The sequence below is a fragment of the Aplidium turbinatum genome, chromosome 14 (assembly GCF_918807975.1).
Source record: "Aplidium turbinatum chromosome 14, kaAplTurb1.1, whole genome shotgun sequence".
Classification (NCBI taxonomy): domain Eukaryota; kingdom Metazoa; phylum Chordata; class Ascidiacea; order Aplousobranchia; family Polyclinidae; genus Aplidium; species Aplidium turbinatum.
The window spans coordinates 11,095,691-11,119,754 of NC_137485.1; the positions used below are offsets into that span (position 1 = coordinate 11,095,691).

Below are 24,064 nucleotides of genomic sequence, written 5' to 3' on the forward strand. Positions count from 1 at the left end.
AAGCCAGTACCGGTGCAAAGAAATAATTTAACACAGTAGCCTACAACAATAAATTTCCTCATTATGAAGCGAAAGATTTGTTGGGCTTTAAATATTCTAATTGCAGAAGGAGAAACGCATGAAACTGCGTCGTCTTCATCAAAGATTCTAAAAAGCTATAATTTACCTCGTTAATTTCTAATAAAGTTTCATAAAGTGGTAACGTTTTGACACGAGTATAAGCACATCGCTGTTAATATGCCAGCTTTGGTGCAGTTATTATATTGACCACAGGCAGAATGCACACCTGCTGCCTGTAGGACCAATTCATGATTAATTGTCAAAAGAGCTTTAAATGCGTTTTAAATGTAAGTGAGTCGCATTTACGATTACCCAAGCATTAGTAGACACGGCAATGTGACTTAAAACGTGGAAGAACAATTGACTGTGAACTGCTATGTAAAAGTAATTTACGACCTAAACTGATTGATTTATTGAGAAAGTGTTTGTTTTCAGACGGAGAAACTTTTCTGTAACATCATGCCCGGTGGTGTCACTAACTTTTGAAGGCTTTGGACTACTGGCACAGGCTAAACATTTTCACACATTTTTGTACAAGATTTCTTTGTCGAGTAAGAAACTCTTTCCGAACAGTCCAATCCACAACACAAACTAACTGTTTCACCGATTCTTGCTACATTTAGCTGCAGAGAAACATTTGGAACATCTCTTCGTCGGTTTGAAAAAGATAAATTTCAGGTCGAAGGTTAAAAGTAAAGGCCATCCAATAAAAAAATTTCAGCTCTTTTTAATATTGCTATCAGGCTCAGCCAATCTACTGCAGTCGTGTGCTCTGGCTACGACTGCTGAACATGATGGCGGTAAGAACCTTAAGTAGAGGGGGGGGCTTAGAAGGGTTTTTGGCGAAAAGTCATGCTCTAATAGGCTGAAAATATGGTCCATAATATGACATCTCCAACGAACCCAAATGTATGCCAAAAACCGTCATTTACCCCCTTAAACATATCCCCTGAAGATGACTACTTAGTGATTACAGATATTTTCATGCAATGTTACCAAATAAAGTAAAATCTTCGCTTTTAAAAATTTTCTGTCTTACAAAATTAATTAATATATAAATTTGAATAAGTTTCTTCAATTAATCAGAACATAAAGTATGTTTGGGTTGTTGAACGACATGTTTATTGAATTTAGCTTAAAATAATTAATAATTTGTTTCGAATGGCAACACTTCTTTTGCTGGAAAAATGGTAAAATTGCAATTTTTATTATTTATACAGTTTGGTGCGAGTGATGATACAAAGCAACTCGGTCATTTTGTTGCATTCTTAGTCTATGCTCTTCTAATAGGCTACAGCTTTTGGTAAAAGTAACTTTAAGACGAATTGTATCTTACGGAAAGCAGACCACGTTACGCAAGAGATATGTTTTTATATCCTCAAATTCCTCATCCATTCCAAAATCCAGCGATACTTTTAAGTTGAAAAAAAGACACAGCAATCCCCAATTTCACACCTGCCCAATAAATATGCAGGTTCGTCTTAAAAAAATTGCATCAAAAACTGATGTGACTCTAGAAGACTTCAGCAAAGCAATAGGCATTTTTTTATATCAGAAAAGTGATATGTTTAGGGAAGCCTACCATAAACAATAAAAACTTTTAAATTGTCCAGAGTTTTCAACCCCCATGTACAAGGGGGTAAAAGTTATTTTTCAAGCGCTAAAAGTAAGATTTTTGGTTGAAGGGAATAGAGCAAAAGTTTTTGGTCTAAATCCTCCCTCCTACCTTTAGGCCGTCATGTCAGTTAAATAAAATCACAAACACTTGTACAAATAGTGCACGGCACGACGATACGCAAGTTGTCATATTTTTTATCTTGTTTTTTTATGTTTACAATCTTACGTCATTGATTTACAAGCATTCATTAAGATTGAGATACAACACAAGACTTGATATCAGACTGAAACAGGAGGGAAATAAACTGAGAGAGGTTGGTCGTACAGTACGTTGCAATCTCTTATCGTTCATTTTGATAATAATTGGCAATTACAGTTTTATTTTGTTGGGGATAAGAGTTGTATCATAACTTTATGCTCTGAGAGGTAAACTGGTGCCATTTCTCATGCATATTGCCTCCTACTTTCCAATATAACAAAACTTTCTCACAACATCACTCAATTAAGTTAGTATCTCCTTGACACAATGACGTAGCTAACAAAGTTATCTTTTAGCGTAGATTTACCTCTGGAGACGTAAAAGCGATGCATAAAGGCAAAATGTCGTGACGAAGAAACTAGTCTGAATTTGAAAACGGCAAAGAAAACAGGCTGGGTGTTTGTAACACCACTACTGTTGCATATACTCACCTCCAATTTAACACGGGACTTTTAGCCTCAGGGTTTAAACTACAGTATGCTGAACAATCATGAAGTAACAAATTGTCCAAGTGTCAATAGTCAGTACCCATTACTTGTAGGAAATAACTAGCAGTTTGATAGTTTGGTTTTTATTTCTACACTTTCCTTGCACACCGTGAGTGTCATTAAAGCTAAAAAACAAGGTTGAAGTTGTAGCCTACGTGGTTGAAGCAACAGGCAAGACACGCTTCACACGCACTTGTGGTTATAGCTCATGTTTGGTAAACCTGAATGTGGCCAACTGTTATTTTGGCGATAAAAACTTGCCTGTCTGGTCGTCACAAGAAGTACTTTGTTGTGAAAGTAATCCTCAACCGCAACTTAATTTAATATACTATCTATGAAGTCATGGAAACTGGAAACTTCTTTTTTTCTTCAATGTAGAACAATGTTTCTGTTTGATCTGATGCCAGTTGAAATTTATGCATAATGACACGCTTTTGGCGTAGCACCGTTACAAATATAACGCTACTGTTTTAGTTGCAACCTTTCAAATCCACTTTCACTTTATTGGCACAAAGTGTAACGATTATTGCGCTTGTTTTCTATGCTGATAACGAGGGTTCGATCCAACAGCCGATCAACCACTGTTTAGTTTTCCAACCGCTAAATGAATGACAGCTGTTTTCAGTAAAAAACAATTGTGACATGAAAAGGAACTCGCTTTTTGGCCATATTCCCAGACAACAAAATGCATCATTTTTGCATTGATTCAACGTCTGCAGACATCAAACCAATGCAAAAATGACAGAGTTTGCCGTCTGGGTTGGTGGTTTTCTAGCCAAAATGCCTTATTTATCTTCTTTTAAGAGAAAAATTTTCTTAACGTTTGAATCAGGTAAGCATTGTTTTCATTGGATTTGGCACATTTACTCAAACAAATCACGTCTAACACCGATACCGCACTTTTAAATTCGCAAGTCACGTGTGTTCTTCACAGCAAACATGTAACACGACAGCTAAGATGCGTCTTCATTGCTCCACAGCGATGCCACTCTTGATGTAATTACATCAAATTTGATGTTTTTGGGTAACTTTTTGATGTTTGATGTTTTTGCCCAAAAATCTGATGTTAAGCGATTTGGTGTTAACTAGCTCAGACTAAACAAAATATAATCAATTTGGTGAATTCAATAGCTTTAAAAGGACAGCTTCTAGCTCGCTAACTTGTATCCCAAAGTAGTGGAAGCTGCACCAGCTGGCAACCATCAAATAGGCTAGTGGAAGTTATGAGCAATGGTGGTCCACGTAAAAGATACATGAGCATGATGAGCCGTTGTGATGAAAACTGATAGGCTGGTAGTAGTATTTAAAATGAAGACATTAAGGGTCGGATGCACCAAACGTGGTTAACTGCTGGTTAAGTTAACCAATCGGTTAACTTTCATTTAACCAAAATGTGATATGCACCAACGCTGACAATGAGTTAACCGCAGGTTAACTTGGCTGACTTAACCGAAAAGTTAACCCAACAGACGATGTGGGTTAACCATTGGTTAACTTGATGAAGTTGTTTGTTTTCGCTTCAGTTAGCTTGCTGGTGCTGATTGCTGAGTTTAATTATCATTAGCTGTATTTTATCACATGTTTGTATTGTATAAACAACAAGTTTGTACATCGCGACATCAACATTTAAAATGAATTTCAATAATTCAGTTATGGTCGCTGTAAATTTTCTTTTTCACCTTTCTCTAATTTTAATTTCAGAATTTTCATTTTCACTTGATGTTCTTCCCTCTTCCAATCAAGTTCATTCTAATTCCTGCAGTCGATTTCATGCTCTACCATTTCCATTTTTCTTTTCAACAGATCATCCATTGTTATTTTCTTTCGTTTGTGTAATGATTCCACAATCTCTGCACCGGTACTTGCTTCTATGATTTGTGTGGTGTTTATGAGGGTACTGTTTGCCACAGGGCTATCATGTATGAACACCAGTTCCACTGGGTCTGTTGCTTCTTGTGAACATTCTGCAATAAAAAAATTGACATCACAAAGATTGTGCTTCAGGTGTTAAGTAAAATGACTGTTACAGTCACTTGAATTTGAACTAGCAGAGTTTATTAATGGTTCCTTGAAATCTGTGAAAGCATTGAATTTTTTGCATATGATGGAAGGTTGGCATGGCACAACTTTTCACTACCTACACCTAATATAAAAACAGTTGGGGGCCCCAAAAACCAGGGGGCTGAGGTCTGTGTCTCATGGTTAATTGGGCCCTGGTTACAGTGAAGTAATTCAGCTATTTACCTCCACAATCCTGTACTTCAAGATTCCCAGCATCAAGCACTGCGTCGTCATCATATTGAGTGGGTAGAGGATTTATTTGTTCGGCTATCATACCTGTTCCACAATACAATATTGTATTATACTTAGCATTAAGGCTGCATGAAAATAAAGTGTTGAAAATGTATGCATAAATCTACTCACCTTTAACTTCATCCAAAATCGGGTCATCAAGTTTCTGGGGAGGACCACCACCAGTTTTGTATAGCTTAGTGAACGCCTTAGGTCTGCCCTGCAAATGAATTAGCCTATTGTTAAAGCTACTACATCATGTTAAATGTAAGAACATAGCCTACGGTATCAAACGGAACGACTCGCTGCCATGCTTTCTTGTATTTGATAAAAGTGACTGTGTAACCTTTAAAATGATATTAACAAAACACGTAATGCCTCTAAGAACGCAATAACAAACTGTTTTCTGGTTGACTGCTGCTGATGACTCAGCAAATTCCGACTGTTCGCGCGGTTACCTAACCAGCGGTTGGTGCATTCGGTGGTAACTCTAACCGGCGGTTAAGTTAACCGGTGGTCAGCTAACCACCGGTTAAAGTTAACCGCCGGTTAATTTAACCACGTTTGGTGCATCCGACCCTAAGGGCCATATTTTAAAACCTTACTTGAGCTCAAGTCGGCCTTGACTAAAAATTCGACCCCATGAAATAGGCTAAAGTGTAATACCAAAATGATACTTTAACTTGATGTTTCATAACTAACCAAATGCTGGACTTCATCATAAAAGATGCATTTCGTAAAATCAGTTTTGCATTACATCCGAAGTGAGTCAAACTTGAAGTCGAGTAGGGTTTTAAAATACAGGACTAAGTTGTATATAGGCTACTGTAAGTGTAGGTAAGCTTATTTGCAAATATCAGCCGCCAAAATTAAAAAGGTACCGCATTGAAAGCGTACTCACTGGTCTACACGATTTTTGCTCTAGGCCTATGAACTTTGAAAACTGATTTAGAGCAATTTTGGGGTGCTGAATCCGACTCTTACCTCAGATTTATCCTATCACGTCAGGTTTGTGAGATAACAGCACATTGTTACTTTTGTCAAAAGTGGAAGATTGTTAGTGGAAGAGAAGAGATTTGTCAAGAGTGGAAGAAGAAGTGGAAGATAGAAGAAGATGAACTTTGCGTTTATTGCACATGTAGGCTACATTGTGCTATATCCAGGCCATGTGGTGCATAAGTAGCTGAAATACACCCACCGACTATAATTTTGATACTAATTTGTTGTCTAAGCAACATTATTAACAAGGCAGTAATAACAAACTAAAAGGGAAGCTAAAAGTATAACTGAACCCCTCCTCCGTCAATGTTTTGCATTAAACCACAAAGATTTAAACAGGTCTATGGCAATACTTGTTCAGTAACCTTATTTAGGCTGTTTTGGCCTGTCTAACACTAACCTTTCGTTATAGCACTGCATATGTTGGTAGTAAACGCAACGCCAAATCTTCCACTTTTGATAAAAGTAACAATTTGTTGTTATTATATCTCACAAACCTGACGTGATAGGATAAATCTGAGGTCAGATTCGGATTCAGCACCCCAAAACTACTCTAAATCAGTCTTCAAAGTTTTAGAGCAAAAAAAAATTCTTTTGTAGACCAGTGTTATTTTAGTTGCAAATAAAATTCTGCTAGCCAACTAGTTTTTCTTGAATATATACATGTTTTTAAATAAACCTTTAAGGAAATTTTACAAAGAAAGTCTAGATTTAATGTAATTGTTATCTTTTTTTATCATTTTATTGAGAAAACGCACCCGAGCTTTCAATTTGATGTTTTAATCTTGAATTTGATGTTTTTTATGAAAAAATTTGATGTTTTAAAAACTGATGTGAGTGGCAACACTGTTGCTCCACAATTAGCAGTGATGCTGAAACCGTTGTACACGTTCCAAATCAAGTGCTTGATCGATTTACCAAGAACCATTCAAAAGCCGATCTATTGTGGACATTTGTAAACACTATACCTGCAAATGCTAATTTCTGCTTCACATTCTAAACTCTTCAGACGCGTACAACAAACCTCTTGAGTGGCGAAAGACTGCTCAATTACCTTTTTTGATGATTTTCCGCATAACAACGTTAGATTTCCAAAAAAGTGGAACTGTATTTGGTCTTTCTGATTCGCTTTGCGAATTTTTGTTTTTGTTTTCCTGCGGCAATACACATGGACCAAAAAGGTTGTTCATCTGTCTCAATCAAACTGACAATTATCAACAACTTGTTTCCGCCTCGCTCGATCATCCATGCCTATTCTAGTGCGATGATGAAACAAATAAACTCTGATTCCTTTTTGAGAAAAAAAACGCAATTAAAATCTTGCAAGCGAGATTTTCCTGAGACACAAGAGTGCCTTTTCGAAGCACATGACCATCACAATATCACCTGCAGTGGATGAAGCCAAAAAACATACGATCGACTGGATTGGCAAGAAAAGAGGAAGGCTTTCGCTCTGCAGTGTGTTAACTCGGGACATAACATTGCAGGACGCGCAGCTCCTTTTTTCCGGCCACATTAGAAAAATTGCCTATTTCACAATTTTACAAGCTTGCTTTTAACAAAAAAACTTTAATTACTTAAAACCAACTTCACTACTCTTATAGGCCTACTCTATAAAATCTATAAAAATTGCAATATTTTGTAAATCAGAAAAAAAACGTAACTCTCTGTTGGAGTCTCTTGAAGTCAGCATCTGTAAACATACCATATGGCACTTGAGCAAGCGACAACTGTGTTACGGCCAATCTCTGTACAAATCAAACGTCATATAAAACCGTTCAAGTCTACTGAATATTACGTCATGGAAATTCCTAAAGCATGTGCCAAAATTGCACCATCGTTCATGAGACCTGTTTGGACCTGTTTGGGCCTGTTTAAACAGGAAATATTACATCAGCTTAAACACCTGTTGGAATGACTTCATAATTGTCTTTCATTTATTGCGTCACAGTTACTTTCTACGTGAATTTGAGATATTGATATCTATTCTGGTCATTCGTAAACTGATTGTTTGAAAGTTGGCCGCACATTTAACTGTTGGCTTAGTGCTTGCTAGCTGGACAAAGGTTCCGTCTTTTATCCAATTAATCTGTATTGTAGTGACAGTTTTTTTAGAGGTGTAGGCGTTACACCTATTTTCGATAGCCTCGGGCTAATTTTACTGGAATACACTGTTTGAATAGACGTTTCGAAAGTGTGTTTATTTTTGGGTCATTGCATGCAGACGAACGGATTTGGGAATCTTACGTTACAATTTTCCCACGAAGAGATTATGGTTTACCGCTGTGACCATAAAAAATAAAAGACGAAGTTTGTAGTTGGTAGGCTAAGAAGCACTTAGAAGCAAAGAAATAATAAAAGAAGATCTTATTGGTTGGTAGTCTAAAGAAGCAAAGAAAATTAAAAACATTTCTTCTCGGTAGGCAACTGAAGAACTTTAAGCTAAAAAGTAAAGACATTTCTTCTCAGTTTGGTACAGAAGAAAAATAACTTTGACATTTATTGGCAAGAAAGAAGATTAAAGGCAATCCATCTGTGCTTGAAGATTCAAGTGGAAGAATCCAAGCAAGTTTTGTGGACGTTTGGACTTCACATACTCGTACAGCTACGGTATCGTGCATTTAAATTCTTTTTGTATTTTTACGGTCTTTGCAGTTAAGTTTTTTTTTATAACTACTGTAATTTTGTGTGTTTGTGTAACTTAATTTTTTAATTGTTAAATTTAGCCCTAACATTTAATATGTCTACACTCGGTGGTGACAGGGACTCGACCGCCGTCGACTCGACTGAGTTTAAGCCTGATGATGTTCTTTGCGGTCGGGCAGGCCATTCTGGGGAGGGGCCCATTAACGATGAGGCTAAATCAGTTCGAGAAGCCCGGCATCTTAGACGGGATATTTTGACTCAAATTGGGAAACTTTCTGTAGCCCTAGGTTCTTTGAGTGATAAGCAGGAACTGTTAATTTTTAGATCTAAGTTATCTACTTTAGAAGAGGAATTACGGCATTTCCATGCTCTCTTGAGTAAAATTTTTAACTCTGCAATCTTAGCAGAACTTCATGATAGGGTAGATCCCGAATTTAACTCGTTAAAAAATAACTTCGAACAAAAAGAAAGTGAGTTCTCAGATAGGTTGGATGCTGACATACATCCTGAGGATAGCGCCTCAAATGTAAGCACTAGGATATCTGAGAGCTCGTCACGGATAGTTGCACAAATTAACCTACAGCTAAGACGAGAGGAGCTCCAGATACAAGCCGAGGCCGAAGCAAGAGCTGCTGAGGCCGCCGTGAGAGCTGAGGCCGAAGCGAGAGCTGCTGAGGCCGAAGCGAGAGCTGCTGAGGCCGCCGCGAGAACTGAAGCCATACGAGTTGAGGCCGCCGCGAGAGCTGAGGCCGTACGAGCTGAGGCTGCCGCGAGAGCTCAGGCCGAAGCCAGAGCTGCTGAGTTCGCACTCAAAGACGCTCAGTTGAGGGCTGAACAACGTAAAGAGGTAGTTTTAGCTGAATATCGTTCTGAGTTGGGCTCCCGGCGTAGCTCTAGGAAGGGCTCTTCTAGGCATTCCAGAAGTGAACATCAATCGCAGTTTAATTTACCTAACCTTTTCCAGACGCCTGTTCAATCTGTAAGTGGACCAGTACAATCCACATCTTTTCAAGATGTTTCAGGAGGTCTCGGGGCCGCGGCTAAGGGTCTTCCGAAGGCTGTAGAGCCAAGGTCTGTGAATTATAACCGATCTCCTCCCCCAGAGCGTACAGGTCACGGGGCCGCCATTAGCAGTAATGCTTGGCCCCCTTCAAAGTTTTCTGCGCCGCTAGTTGCTGATCGCCCAGCTACACGTAATTTGGGTGGTTGTGAGAGGCGTATCGTGTCTCCTGATTTTAACGTGTTTGAGGATCGTGATCGGGCTGTGCATGTGACTGAGCCCACTCAGCCCCTTAAGGGATATAGCTTGTCTTCTCCCGCTAAATCGAGTTCTCAACAACAGGACTGCTTTTTTGAATACCAAAATAGTAGGACGTTCTTCGATAAGGCGGCCTTGATTGGTTACGATGGTAATAATATGCCATTTGTCTTCTTTAAAAATCGTGTTATGGCCTTGATGGCAGCTTCGCCCTTTAAGGGAACTCGTTTGACTTTGTTGCAAGCAGCTTGTGTTAGAACAGCTGCACAAACGATTGCTAATTTGGTTTCTGACACTCCTGGCTTGTCAGAGGAAGACAGGATAGAAATGTCGTTAGCTCGCTTGTCCCAACGTTTTGGGGTTCGTGGAGGTCTTTTCGCAGAACCGGAAATTAGAAAGTATCGCTATGGTAGCAAATTGACTTCGACCTCTTCCAGTGATCTGAAAGAGTTTAAAGATGAATTATCGCAGTGTTTGCTTTACGCGCAAGCTTATGGTCAGCGTGACAAATTGGAAGGACGTTTTGTTTTGGATTTGGCTAAGCGACTCCCGTTTGACGCTAAGCAGCGTTATCTTGACTTTTTAGGTGATCAGTATGGTAGCACTGAGGAACCTACCTTTCAGAGTTTGTTTGAATTTGTAGTACGGGAGGAAACGCGTAAGTCGACTGATTTTAGCATTATGCTAATGGGCGATTCTGGTGAGTCGCAGCAATTTAAAAAGTTTGGCAAAGGAAAATTGCCTTCATGTCCGGTTAGGCAGACGTCGGTAAAGCCCCATGATAATATGATTTCAGGGAGTTCGCAGTACTCGACTGCTGTTGGCGCACCGCGCGGCGGTGTGGCCAGACATAGTGACATACCGGCATGTTTTTGTTGTTCGTCACGTGGTCAAGTTGAATATCATTTTTTGTCTAATTGTAAAGAATTTTTGCGCTTGACACCTAAAGATCGGAGAGATGTCATTGTGAAAGCTGGCAAATGCTTGAATTGTTTGCGCCAGCATATGGTTAGAGACTGTAATCATGCAAATAACTGTCGTAAGTGTGGACCTACCAACGATAGGAAACACTATTTTCTTCTGCATGATTTTTATGTGACGTCACGTGATTCTCTGGATTCGGTCGGTAAAGATGATGCTGGTGCCAGAGTTCCTGTGCGTAATGTTAAGATTGGAAATGTTAAAGCAGCCTTTAACCGCGTTACTGCTGCTCGTGTTTTGACTCCAATGACTGGCAAATCGAAGTTGGTGTATTGTCAGCATGATCCTGGTTCGCAGTTGACCTTTGTTTCGAGTGACTTGGTGTGCGAACTTGGTCTTAAACCGTATGATAAAGCGTCGTTTAAAATAGATACTCTGGCTGGTCAGAAACCTACTTGTGCTGACCTTGTTAAACTCAACATCCAGTCGTTAGAGACTGATGAACTGTTTTGTGATATAACCTCGGTGGTTAACCCAGCTTGGGCTGACGATGTTAAAACTTTACCTCATAAACAAGATTTAAGTGGTTTCCGTCATTTTCATGACGTGAATATGTTTCATTTGAATGATTGTAGTACTGTAGATGTACTGATTGGCAATGACAACGCTTATTTGATGTGGGCAAAAGAAGAACGTGTTGGTGAAAATCGCAGTGAACCGCATGCTTTACTCACTCCTCTCGGTTGGTTGGCTTGTGGTGGTAAGTCACCCTTAGTTGAAAGCGTTGCTAAAGTGTGCAGAGTGCAGACGTCTTCAGAGTCGGATGTCATCTCTGGCTTTCAGCGTAAAATTGAGTCTCGTGATATGGAAATAGCAGACCTGAATAAAGTCATTCAGGATTTGACTTTGCAAAATGAAACCTGTGAATTGTCTCGCAATGACATTTTGGCTAGAGAACTTGTCGAACCGAATATTGAGTTGAAAGATGGTCGATTTGAGATACCTGTTCCGTTGAAGGAAGATATTGATTTACCTAACAATTTTGTGTTGGCGTCAGATAGAGCTGCTGCTTTAACGGAGAAGGCTTTAAAACAATCTGAATTTCGAGGAACTTGTGTAAATGATGTAATGTCTTCTTGCCCTGACTTGTCTGACTTGTTAAACCCTCTGGCAGATGTCTTGGCTAGATTTCGGCTTGAAAGATTTGGTTTCATGGCTGATGTGATTAAATACTTTTTTCACATTTTGGACTCTTCAATACGTAAGCCCAGTTTTATTGAACTGCTTACGTACACAGGTAGTGCCGTTCGGATCGTGAACGAACGCCCTTTGGTACCTTTGAGTGACGACCCTAGGGATTTTACTGTCATCACCCCTGCCTCACTTTGACCCCATACTTAGACCCATACTGTGCTGTTGGGCAACCACATGATCGTGACCAATTAAGAAGGGATTATCGGTTCAATTTGTCACTTTCTCAGCAGTTTTGGAATAAATGGATCGATTTTTACTTGCCAGGTCTTCAGGGCCGGAAAAAATGGCTAAAAATGGCCGAGAATTTGGAGCCTGGTCAACTTGTAGTGGTAGGTTCTCTCCAAGACATTGGTAAACGTGGGAAGTATCAACTTGGGAGGGTGCATGAGGTAGTTCCACAAATTAGGAAAGGGAAGCCTGTGGTTCGTAGAGCCAAAGTTGCCGTCTGCAACTATGATGAGAGTACGGGGAAAGTGAAAGTAGACTACGTGTTGAGGGATATTTCGTGCCTCGCCCCCGTAAAGAACACCTAAGTGTTAGGGTTTGAGCCTGGTTTTGTCTGCGGTGGCCGATACTTGTCTGAGCCCGGAACAGTCGGTTATTATCGCAACCATTGTATATAGCGTCATTTAGCGTGTACCTATGGTACCAATTTCATGTATCGTCGTGTTTATTCTTATTGCTGTTCATTCTTTGCATGCCCTTTGTATTTGCGTATTAACTTAAACGTGAGTGATTCAAAAAATTTGTGTATCGTGTGTTTTATTCATTGGCTCACGATTGTCCTTCAATTCTTTTTTAGTTATGCCATGTTAGACTGTCATAACTAGGGGCCGCTATGTTACGGCCAATCTCTGTACAAATCAAACGTCATATAAAACCGTTCAAGTCTACTGAATATTACGTCATGGAAATTCCTAAAGCATGTGCCAAAATTGCACCATCGTTCATGAGACCTGTTTGGACCTGTTTGGGCCTGTTTAAACAGGAAATATTACATCAGCTTAAACACCTGTTGGAATGACTTCATAATTGTCTTTCATTTATTGCGTCACAGTTACTTTCTACGTGAATTTGAGATATTGATATCTATTCTGGTCATTCGTAAACTGATTGTTTGAAAGTTGGCCGCACATTTAACTGTTGGCTTAGTGCTTGCTAGCTGGACAAAGGTTCCGTCTTTTATCCAATTAATCTGTATTGTAGTGACAGTTTTTTTAGAGGTGTAGGCGTTACACCTATTTTCGATAGCCTCGGGCTAATTTTACTGGAATACACTGTTTGAATAGACGTTTCGAAAGTGTGTTTATTTTTGGGTCATTGCATGCAGACGAACGGATTTGGGAATCTTACGTTACAATTTTCCCACGAAGAGATTATGGTTTACCGCTGTGACCAAACTGAGCCTACAACATTTCAGCAAGTAGCTGAAGTTGGCAAATCATGAAACCGAGAAGGTCACAACTGAGCAAGCCGAAGCTTGTCATGTCACAAGTCAGCAAAATGATTTTAACAAGCAATGATCATTGATCAAGCAAATCCGAACTGAACAAGTAATTCTCCTTTGCTGACTTGGCAGTAGCTGAAATGCACTTGCAGAGTTGAAGCACTTGGTGAGTTGTCGCATGCCGAGTGGTCTGATGACCTTGTGTTGAGGCGGATAAGCCAAAAGAAGATCAAGTTTTGCATTGCAATGATTTAAAATCTCCAACGCTAACCCAGACTGAAAATGATGATGATGAAGTCAAACTACAGCAAACCCGACTTGAAAAGCACATCTCAAATCCAGGTAAACATAACAACTGATATGTAGCTCACATACAGAAGTACAACGCAATTTGTATTTGCTCGACAACCATTACGTAAATTTGTAGACACGATTAGTAATTTGCTGTCAAACGAGACAGGGTTACGATAAATTTCTTGTTGGACACAAAAAAGCACTTGGTGCTGATATCAGTTTTTGTTGGCTACATCCTACATCTACATGACAAGCTAACAAACATCACATTTTATAAAAAAAACTACTTGTAAAACAGATTACCACACATAGAGAGTAATTCTGTTAAACTAAATGTAATGTCAGTTGATAAGCATAGTAATTAAAATATCTAGACGGTGTCATCGCCACTGCCCAAGGGTGGAAAAATGCAGAGCCCCTCGACCCCTGAAGTGGTGAAGAAGGCTCAAACGAAGAAGAAGCATAGTAATCCCAGTTGGAGATAGTTTAAAATCTCCCATTTCTTTTGTCAAGTCTAATTTTTTTTTTTATCATTGCATCAGTTACATCGAAAGCAAAAGAATAGTTACACAACACAGAACCTTTCTGCGACGTAGCCTATTAATCACGTACTCTGCATTCCATGGTTTGGCGCATGCAATTCAGCTTTGCTAATCTTTTTCTATACTATTCTTAAAATTTGCATGAGTTGATTGCTTTGCTAGGGTCACGATCAAAATGTTTTCAGATTGACTAACTCATTTTATGTAATCTGAATAGAAAAGTGTTTTACAAACTATCTGTTTATGAATGCTTTCGCAATTCTCTATCGATTGGTAAAACATGTTCTTAATATAAAATACGACAGGTTAAAAAGTTTGCATCTTCAAGTTAAGACTGAAATCAATTCATCTGCAGCTTATTAAATGAGAATTTTCAAAAGCTGAAAAAGCGCAAAACTACTAAATATATCTTTAAGAAACATCTGTATGAGCACAATTCCTATTAAAAATAACATTGAATAACATGTTTAACCACGCAAAAGCACAACTAAGGTTTGCACCTGCTCTTTAAGTTAGTGGCTTAAAATCAAATATGTGGTAATATCTTACACTATTGTCTGGACAAAGACTTTTAAAGACGCAATGTCCTGTCACTCCTTGAAACACCTGGGACATACTTGTGACGGATTTTTATTAGTCTTCTAAACTCAATCGTGAATATTAGGCTATGGTTTCATTGACGTTAAGAAGTAAACGTAAACGAAAATATAAACAGAGCCCCTTTTAGGAACAGTAGTGCACTACAGTATTTCGGTTTACATATCTTACTTTACGCAGAAAACGGACTTCTTCACCAGAAAAGGCAATTTAAAAGCTAGTGATAAATCTTTCACACATTCAGCTACCATACCAAACAAATCAACAGGTCTACGTTTCGTTTCTGAAGCCTGAACACTTGAATAACCGAAAAAAGTAAATAAGCGTAGTGTGCAATCAAATTATTTTGTAATTTCGACCAGAGCACAATCAACTTAAAAAAAATTAACCTAGCTATAGGCTAATTGGCTTGCTTGCTGACTTTCACAAAACAAACTTCGACATGAAGACACCTAATTGTCTCAAGTTACTTTCGATTTTAGATCGTTAAAACCGGAGAAATGAAAGAATTAAGCGTAGGTTAAAGCTTTTTAATAACGAAATAACAGAATAAACGGCATTTTCGTCAACTACAACAAGTTGCGGCCCAATTAAAAAACAATTTTGACGGTTAAGTTTTTCTACTTCTGGTTTCCTTCAAACTGCTTTTATGTGAAAACTTTCAAAACATTAGTTTTTGTCTATACAACTGAGCTATACAGGCTGGCCTCAACTACGTACAGGTCACCCGTGACCTTTATGAAGCCGCATTTGGGTGGAAAACTTCTATCACTCGTTGGTGTGGCGTAACTGGACTTCCGATCACATCGCTTTTTTTGAAGTATTTCTTTGAATTTTTCAAGAGGCATTCCCTTTTACTTTTACGCTTCAGCTGAGCGTGCTAAAGAAAGTCGTCACCATTCATTGTCACAAACAAAGCAAGGTGTGGTAATCACCAAACTAGATCTATTGCAGTTTTATTCAGACCGATTCCAAGTGTTTATCTCAGTTTTGGATTTACAGTATGTTTACTTTCACGCAAAGAAATGGATCAAAAACAAACCGTAGATAGAATTTTTTTCACGGTAATGACAATTATTTCTAAGTGATGCTCATTCGACGAAGATTATTATTATTAAGACTTTTCTTGTACAGTTCAGCATTTAGCGAAAGCAAATTCGATATGAATTCCCTTTTAACGTTTTAATGTTTAGTTTGGTCACGAGCCTTGTATTGACATAAAACAGACTTCCCATTCTTGTTCATCGAACCGGTTTGTTGTTAATTTTCACTCTGTTTTTCTTGCTATGCACCTTTTACTCCCTTCATACTGTTTGTTCAAACAAGCTTGCAATTTGTATTGAGAATATTTTTCTCCTTTTTAGGGTTTCCAACTTATTAAATCTATTGTGATTATCCTACAAAGGTCTTTCCGGGTCGTTGCCCGAGTCAAAAAAGTGTCTGGCAGACTTATAATACGCAGTCAAGCAAGTGATTCTTAAATTTTCCCGTGGTATGGCAAATCAAACCCATACTAGTGATGCCAGAAATTTCCTCTGGATGCTTGACATTAAACTTTACTCCATTGCTTGTATAAGTGCTACTCAACCGAAAACCTTCTCTCACAGCAACGAATACAATGCAAAAAAAAAGATTTCTTACACATCGTCTAAACGTGATTAAATGCTACATGACACACTTTATTGTTTTCAGAATAAAACTAAAATTTCATTTTTCAAACATTTTGCTACGCACGCTCGCTAGTCAGTTTAACTTAATTTATAAGAGGTCCACTTCAGAAAATTTTCAGCGTGCAAAAGTCAAGTATTTGTGGAAGCAAAAAATTATTAGATTTTCTTTACACCATTCTTGATTTGAAACGAAACATGAAAGCTGCTTGAAGTGTCAACGGAAATGAACAATGTTACTGGCCCGAAACAAGTAGGCTACGCGGCTAGTTTAATTTTTATCTCGATTGATTCATTGTTCATCTCGATATCTTTCTTTGCTTAATTAAAACATATAAAAATGTCCCTAAAATTTAACAATTAAAATAAAGTTTTGAATATTGAGGTCTTATACTCCCTGCATAATAACTATATATGCACAGTATATGGCCATACACGTTGCGCTTGAAAACATATCCAATATCAACAGTTGGCACATCACAATGACTTTTCCTGTTTAATTTTGTTGAATGTCATTTTAACAGTGCGTGAAGAAACGAACAACAGTAAAAGTCCTGTTTTTTTGCACCTCAAGACATGAAATTACAAACAGCATTTTCAAAACATCTTTTGATTTATTATCAAGACGTTCAGCAGCTTATTCATAGCCACAACATTCTTGAACTCTTTTATTTGCTCGAAAATTGCGAGTAGGGTGCACAATAATATGCACATAGTTCGAAGCTGCAAATTTTCGTTGGACTCTCTGCAGGAGCTAACGTCAGAATAAAATAAACCTAAAAGGGATAATTTTATCTGCTTGCAACAAACCCAACAAAAAAAATTTCACGAGTGTCTAAAAGTTTTCTGCATATTAAGACCTGCATTTTAGTATTTATACTACCTTGCAAACAGCAAAATAAAGTGGACAAGTTAAGTTGATGAATCCAGTCATGTGACAGTCGAACGACAGAGCTTACACGCTGTCATCGTAATCCACAAGTTTTGGATAAGTCCAGAAATCGCATAAGCCATGCGCGATAACACAGCTTTGCTGAAAACATTAAACTTAAAGGAAATTTTTTGAAAAAGTTAGTTTTAGACACTTTAATCATAGTCTAACTTATTGAAGTAGTAGCCAGCGTTATTTCACTCTGGCGTTGATTTGCGTTTTTTCATCGACGTTATTGCTAAAATAGTATTAACAACTGTATAGGCCTATATAGGCTACAGGTATTTTCATAATCTTAAATTAATAATTTTACGCAACCCTTTTTCAAACAAACAATGGTCTTGTTCTCAAAAAGAAAAGCTTATAAACTTGTGAATAGTAACACACAGAGCAGATGTGTAATCCAAGTTAATCTGCTTTTCAAAATTAATACAAATATATGAGCATACGTGCACTAATCTAATTGTAAGTCATGTACATAGCTTGCCTATTTACAAACTATTATTAGCTCAATCTTTTTGCTACTAAACATCTAATAATTTACTGTCTTCTTTTGTCTCGGTTTTTAAAAGATGAGAAGGCCTAAGAAAAAGATTTGTCCGTTTTTGCCAATGCGAGTAAATCGTCTTTAAACCTCTACATCTAATCGCTTTCCATTGAAGCTTTCATCTTGTTGGAAGTAACTGATTGGGGGCTTTGTTGGTGTTTAATCTTCGTTAACTCTTTAAGCTCTGTAACTATGTTCCACTTGAAGGCTAAGTGGTGGCTTGCTCTTCTTGATTCTTCAATATCCTTTTCACTGAAGCGTTTTTTATTCAATTGTTGGTTTATCATAAAATTATGTTGAATTCACGTAAAATACAATTTCCTATCTGACGAGCACTGAGTTGATTGGTCACAATTAGCCTGGTTCTGTGATGCTTTCAAGACCATGGTGAAAGCAAGTGAATGTCTTGAACAGTAAGTTTATTAGGCCGATCAGCGATCACTTCTCACAGTCGAAAGCCGGAGGCTGTTGATGTGATGGCACATCCCATCCAGCAAAAGTTATCGTTTTATGATTGTTTTAACGTATTTTAGCGTTGAAACCATGTAGAAAAGAAAAAGCTGGGTTGTCACTTTCGGTTCACTAAACGGCTTGTAAACAAAACACGTCACATTATGTTAATTGATAGATTGATGATGCAGGATTAGAGTATTGAGGGTAATTCGCTTTTGCGTTCTCACACAGAAGCCATTAACTCTCTAGTTTTGACGCTGTTGCTATTACAACAGAAACAAACTTGATTAATCACTTGAAGGAAAAACTATAATTTCCTCTTCAAAAATCGTGTTGTTATCGTTTAGTAAACCATCAATTTAGCACAAGAAGGCAATCGATGAAGGTCGTTTTGTCTTTGTTACTTGAAATTAAAAAACGTGTTAGCCGAATTATCGTTTGGTTCGCCACAGTGTCTAACGTTTTCCGAAAGTACAATAATCAATCTCATTTTTCCTTGCGCCAATTGGCAACAATATTACGCTTTTTGTCGATAAAAGAATTCATTTTCAGTTCAAATTCATTGCACACGAAGACCATTAAAGTCATTGAACTGGTTATGATACAATTCAAATCATTGCATTCATTTAAAAGGTCCAATAAAGGTGTTGACGCTGAGCTATCACGTCGGTTGTGTCATTCTTCTTAATCGTCGTGTGAGCCTATGTGGCTGAGGGTCTATCCTTTTATCACCCCAGATTCATGAACAGTTTGCAAGCTATCGAAGTCGTCATTGATAAGTTTATAGATAACTCCACATCCCTGACTGTCTCACCGGAGTTTAGTACTGTACGATCAAGATCAGTGTCAGTATGTGAAGGTTTCAACGTTAATTTTCTATTGTAGCAGTTTGAATATAGAACAATAATTGCCTTGCAATATTGCTTGTGAAGACCTCATCTAAAATGCAATATTTTTACGATATCTGCTCTGCAGGTTTTCTCTGTTTATTTTTGTTCTTTTTGCTCTGGCAGTTAGAAAAAAAAGCACACACACACAAAACAAGTTGTTTGACAATACGTTGAAATAACGTAGTTTAGTTAAAAACGATGTTATCTTTAAATTTCTGTATTTAATTTCCCGCCAAATAGACTCCCACGAGAATTGCAAGAATAGCCTACAATCATTTAGCTGTGTTGTCAATAAGTGTGGGAAACGTGGCTGTGCTTTGGTTCTTTCTTTAATTAAGTTGTATACTTATGCTTTTGCAGTGTTATATCGGATCTCCAGGGTACAACTGTATTATTGTTGAATAAACAACTTTGACATATTGTATCATCCTTCAGACAACATTGAATGCTTTACAAAGGCAAAATGTGCTATTGCAAAATTTGTTTTGCCCAACTGTTCGGACTTTTTCTTGTGCCATATTTTCACATTGCTTTTTAACAACGCAGACACTTTTCAACAATACGTGTAGTCTGGGAACATCGTGAATCTGTGATAGTAAAACGATAGACACTCGGCCCCAGAAGCTCACCCGAAGACGACGACGACGACAAACGCTGACACACCCAAAATCTATTTTCTGGGGAGCACAGAAGGTATGTACCCCGCAACTTAAATATGAACACATTGTAAATGAAACCATGCACCACCAACTCAATAATAACAGCACTGCAGAAAGTTTTCAGTAAATCTTGTTCGCAAACTTGATACATGAACAAAACAAATTAAGACGTAAGACGTTAGACATAATAGACGTTATGTATGTTCCTTACACCGTTCACTTCTCACATGTTGCCTCTGAGTTTACATACAGCGCTGCTGTCCGTCTCCGACAACAGAAATTTATATCCTTTCAATATTTTGACAGTTGGTTTAATGTCACCATGTAAGTATGCAGCTTACCTGTTTCGGTACTTGAAAAATGTTGTTAGATTTACGTTGATGGTGGAAGCTTCGACAATTTTATGATAATCCTTGCAAAGAGAAAAACTTTACGTCAGATTCAACCAGCAGAGATAAAATTGAACAAAAGAGATAAAATTGTTCATACTTTCTAAAAACCAGAACTATTTCTTCAGGCACCGGTCATTTATTTTGCAACCAAGTCAGCACTTTTAGAATTTTTCAACGTAGCTCACAATGTGAAGTGTATTGCTCTGTGAGCAACTCATTGTTATGTTTCGCGGTCCATGGTCTCTGTGACAAATTGATTTTCTACTCGTCACGTTTTCTCAGTGGAATCGCAAGATCCTTTTCTTTGTTGTCAAGTTACCATCGATGATGACTCGCTAATTTAATAATCATAGACGTTGAATTTAATAAAACTTTTAAACGAGACGATAAAGTGAAGAAATGCTGTTGCAGCAAACGTTTGCCGCCTTCACAATGTATTCCCGCGTCGTAGGCTGTGTTTTTCCCACGAATTCTGACGTACCGTTTTAGCGCGCCAAACAAACTGCGACTTGTGCTTCGTAAAGTTGCATTGAGCCAACGAACTATAATTTCGTAGAATTTCAGCTAATCTTCGTTTTTCAAAGCAGATTGATGTAGTCAGGGTTCGCTGTGTAGTACAACCCAAATTTTTAATACTCCAATTCCAGCAAAATCTTCCATTCCAGACCGAAAACAAACCTTCTATTGATCTATTTCGTTCAATTCGATTCAAGAAATTTCTATTTCATATTCCATACCTTTTCCATGCGTCCAGCTGCAAGTCTTGCAGGTCATCTGATCGCAAAAGATGCAGACTGAAGCCAGTGCTAAAATATCACGAAGTAAAATACGAAATACTTTCTGTTTTTTCAAACAACAAAGGCCTGACGGCGTGCTGTTAAACGAATTAGTTAATAATTATTGCGTTTCATACTTAATTTTTGCGTGGGTGCGCCTCAACCTTCCTCGTAAGAACGTCGTTTTTTTTCCGTTCAACTATGGGCCGATAGAAAATCGCCTCTTCTTCTTGTGAATGTGGTGCTGAGGAACAGACCGCAGACCACATCATTAACGATTGTACCATCTTTAACCTACCTAAAGGAGTGGAAGGTCTGCGTGTCTTGGATGACAACACCAAAGACTGGCTGCACTCTAGAAGCCTTCCAGGAACATTCTGAACCTACGGCGGTGAAAAAATAGATCCTCGACTCCAAAGGCTCAAACGAAGCATTTTTAACTTTATATGTCAAAGGTGTTTTTATGATAAAATTTAACAAGTATGAAAGTGTTATAGATCTATTTCATTTCATACCTTATCTTGTACTTTTTCCATATTAGAAATGTTCCTATTTCATACCGAAATTTCTCTTAAATTCTACATCCCACAAAAGTGACAAACTTTACCCATTTCAGCTCTTTATCACTCAACCTGGTTTCAAGTACGTTTTTAACCTAGCTAATAAAGTCAGTCAACAAAAACATTGCTTCAATGTCGTCATACGTTTAGTCATTGCAAGAACAACGAGTTTTGCGAGATCGAAAGTTCATGTTGAGCCTGTTCATTAGTCTGTCATCACACCAAATTGTAGTTGTACTCCAGCTTTAATAAATGGAATCCTTTGCAGAGTAAAACTACCTGTTTTTCTTATTTACCTTGTACGCTGCGTGTGGCATTTTATAGGCGCCAAGACCTGTATCATAGACTCTTAAATACATCATCATTGAGAAGTCAATGCCTTGCTTGTTGATATTTTCTCTTGTTGTTGCATGTTCACTAAGAACAGCAGTGATGTTAATTTCATGTCATTTGTGATAAAAATGTACCATCTAGTAGCATCCCACTGTAAATGAAGTGTGAACTGAATTTTGCTACATCGTGAGAAACACTAACTCATGTGCACTGTGCAGTAGAGAAAAGTGCTTATAAAAGAAAAAGTCGAAACTAAATAGGCTAAACTTTATCTAGGTTTCATGGAAAGAAGCGTTTGTTACAAAATGCTTGTATTTTGAATACGTAGCCCTAGTGCCCTACTGTAGGCATTTCTGAAAAACTTTCCAAATTTTGTTGATATCTATTTTTTGAGAGTTTCTTCGTTTCATTTTACGTTCACACTTCTTTTTTTTTTTTATTCAATTCTCAGATGCAAACTGGCTGGAAAGTTTGTCCCGTGTCACCAACCAATTTCTTCAAAGGAAGTTGCAAAAAAACGAGGCAGAATAAAAAAACATATGTAAAATTGTATTTTATAGTAATGAACCTCTGAGTTTTGTTAGATTCCTTTAGGAGTTAGCTTCAAAACCAGCAAGAAAAATTCTTATGCTGCCATTAATTTGGCGGAACTATTGTAGTGATTGTGCCAAACAAAAAATCATCATCACGTGCCGTCTCCGATCCGAAGGTTGGCTGTCATTTGCTTCCACAAGTCACGTTCTTCCGCTACTCTTTTTGTTTCTCCGATGCTTGACAAATCAGCCCACTATATTACGTCATCTCCCCATGTTCGCCTCCTTCTTCCCCTGCACTTCTTTCCTTCCACCATACCTTCAATAACCAATTGATGTAGCTGTCCTGCCGATCCTCTCAAAATATGTCCAGCGAATTTCATCTGTTGTTTTGCTAAGTCGTTTGCCCATCTATCTTGCACTCCAATTTTTTTCCTAATTGCTTTGTTCGTAATGTGCTTTTTATATGATATTTTTAATATTCTTCTGTAGCACCAGAGTTGAAAAGCATTAATTTTTTTGTGAATTTCTTTGCTGTAGGTCCAAACAAAAAATGCGAAACACAAAAAACAAGTTGAAAACACTTGCTATATGTAGGCTACGTTAATACACGTTCAATGTTGCTGCTTATTCAAAATGCACTCCAGCTGAGAATAACTATTGAGCTTGGCTGCGTTAAACAACTTGAAACGATTCGAAGGATATTCAAAAGGATGAATGGTGATCAAAAACAACCAACAACACGCTGTGTCTGTCACCATTTTAATCCAGCACACAATGCCAGTCATCAAAATTCAATAAGTTCTTGCTGAAAGATCGCCTGAATCATCTCCCATTGCATCTCCATATTTGTGCATTTTTCTGGGAAGTAGAAAAAAGAATTACAACCCGGGCTTGTTTTAAAACCTGTCAACAATGTAGTAAATCTATTGGTGAAACATCCTTTCAAAATGGAGTAGTATAAGTACTCCACAAAAAAAAATCCGCTGTTACGCCTTTTTTTCGGTCAGTTTTGCTGTGGCTGGCAGAATTGTTTTTGAATATTTACATATCTTAAAAAGATAAGTAGATTATACATTCCAAGTTTCTTTTAAATAAACGAAAGAGGCTAAGTTGTTAGACCAACAACGTCATCGATCGTGAGCACTGTCAAGGACGTTCTATTGTTGAAAAATCTTCAGTGAATTACAGACGTCTTTTCCACGCGTGGCTTGTTCTTCGCATCTTTATTAGATTGATGACATTTGTATAGCAGATATGAATTGTTGCAGCGAGTACCTAGCTATTGTTAAGTGATCTTTTCTTTCCACAAGAAACGTGTTTCTAGTCGATTACCACGACGTATTTCAAGCAATGCATTCCCTTGTATGGTTATGTTAGTTACAAATCAAATTCTGCTAATGTTTCATCAGCGCAATTTTCGGACAGGGACAAGTTATTATAAGCGAAAAGTGACACAACAACCAAAATTTTGATGCAACTAACTCAAGTTTAACAAAAAATAAAAACAATCTGAGGCCCAATTAATTGTGCTTGCTTTAGGGGAGGAGTTACTTTCCTTTTTCCAAGCTATCAAATGAGACGCCTTGGCGCAAACACATTATCAAGCATCTTCGGCTGGTTTCTTATAGAGAAAAATGGGTTAGCAG

At 37.9% G+C, this 24,064-nt stretch overlaps 1 protein-coding gene across 1 annotated transcript; it reads right to left on the bottom strand.

The window, feature by feature from the left end:
• Window positions 1-4,084: 4,084 nt before the first annotated feature.
• Window positions 4,085-4,958, bottom strand: LOC145782802 (uncharacterized). Its single transcript, XM_082594565.1, has 3 exons — window positions 4,849-4,958; window positions 4,669-4,761; window positions 4,085-4,388 (listed from the first exon to the last, which is right to left on the bottom strand). Exons 2-3 carry the CDS (start codon window positions 4,757-4,759, stop codon window positions 4,174-4,176), a joined length of 306 nt encoding a protein of 101 aa, XP_082450691.1. The 5' UTR covers window positions 4,760-4,761; window positions 4,849-4,958; the 3' UTR covers window positions 4,085-4,173.
• Window positions 4,959-24,064: the final 19,106 nt, after the last annotated feature.

What these genes read in the sequence shown, in the direction of transcription:
- LOC145782802 (XM_082594565.1), bottom strand. Translation starts at nt 4,759, where the DNA reads ATGATAGCCGAACAAATAAATCCTCTACCCACTCAATATGATGACGAC. An exon ending in TGAAGTACAGGATTGTGGAG is followed by an intron (nt 4,389 to 4,668) that starts GTAAATAGCTGA and finishes TTTTTATTGCAG; the next exon opens with AATGTTCACAAGAAGCAACA.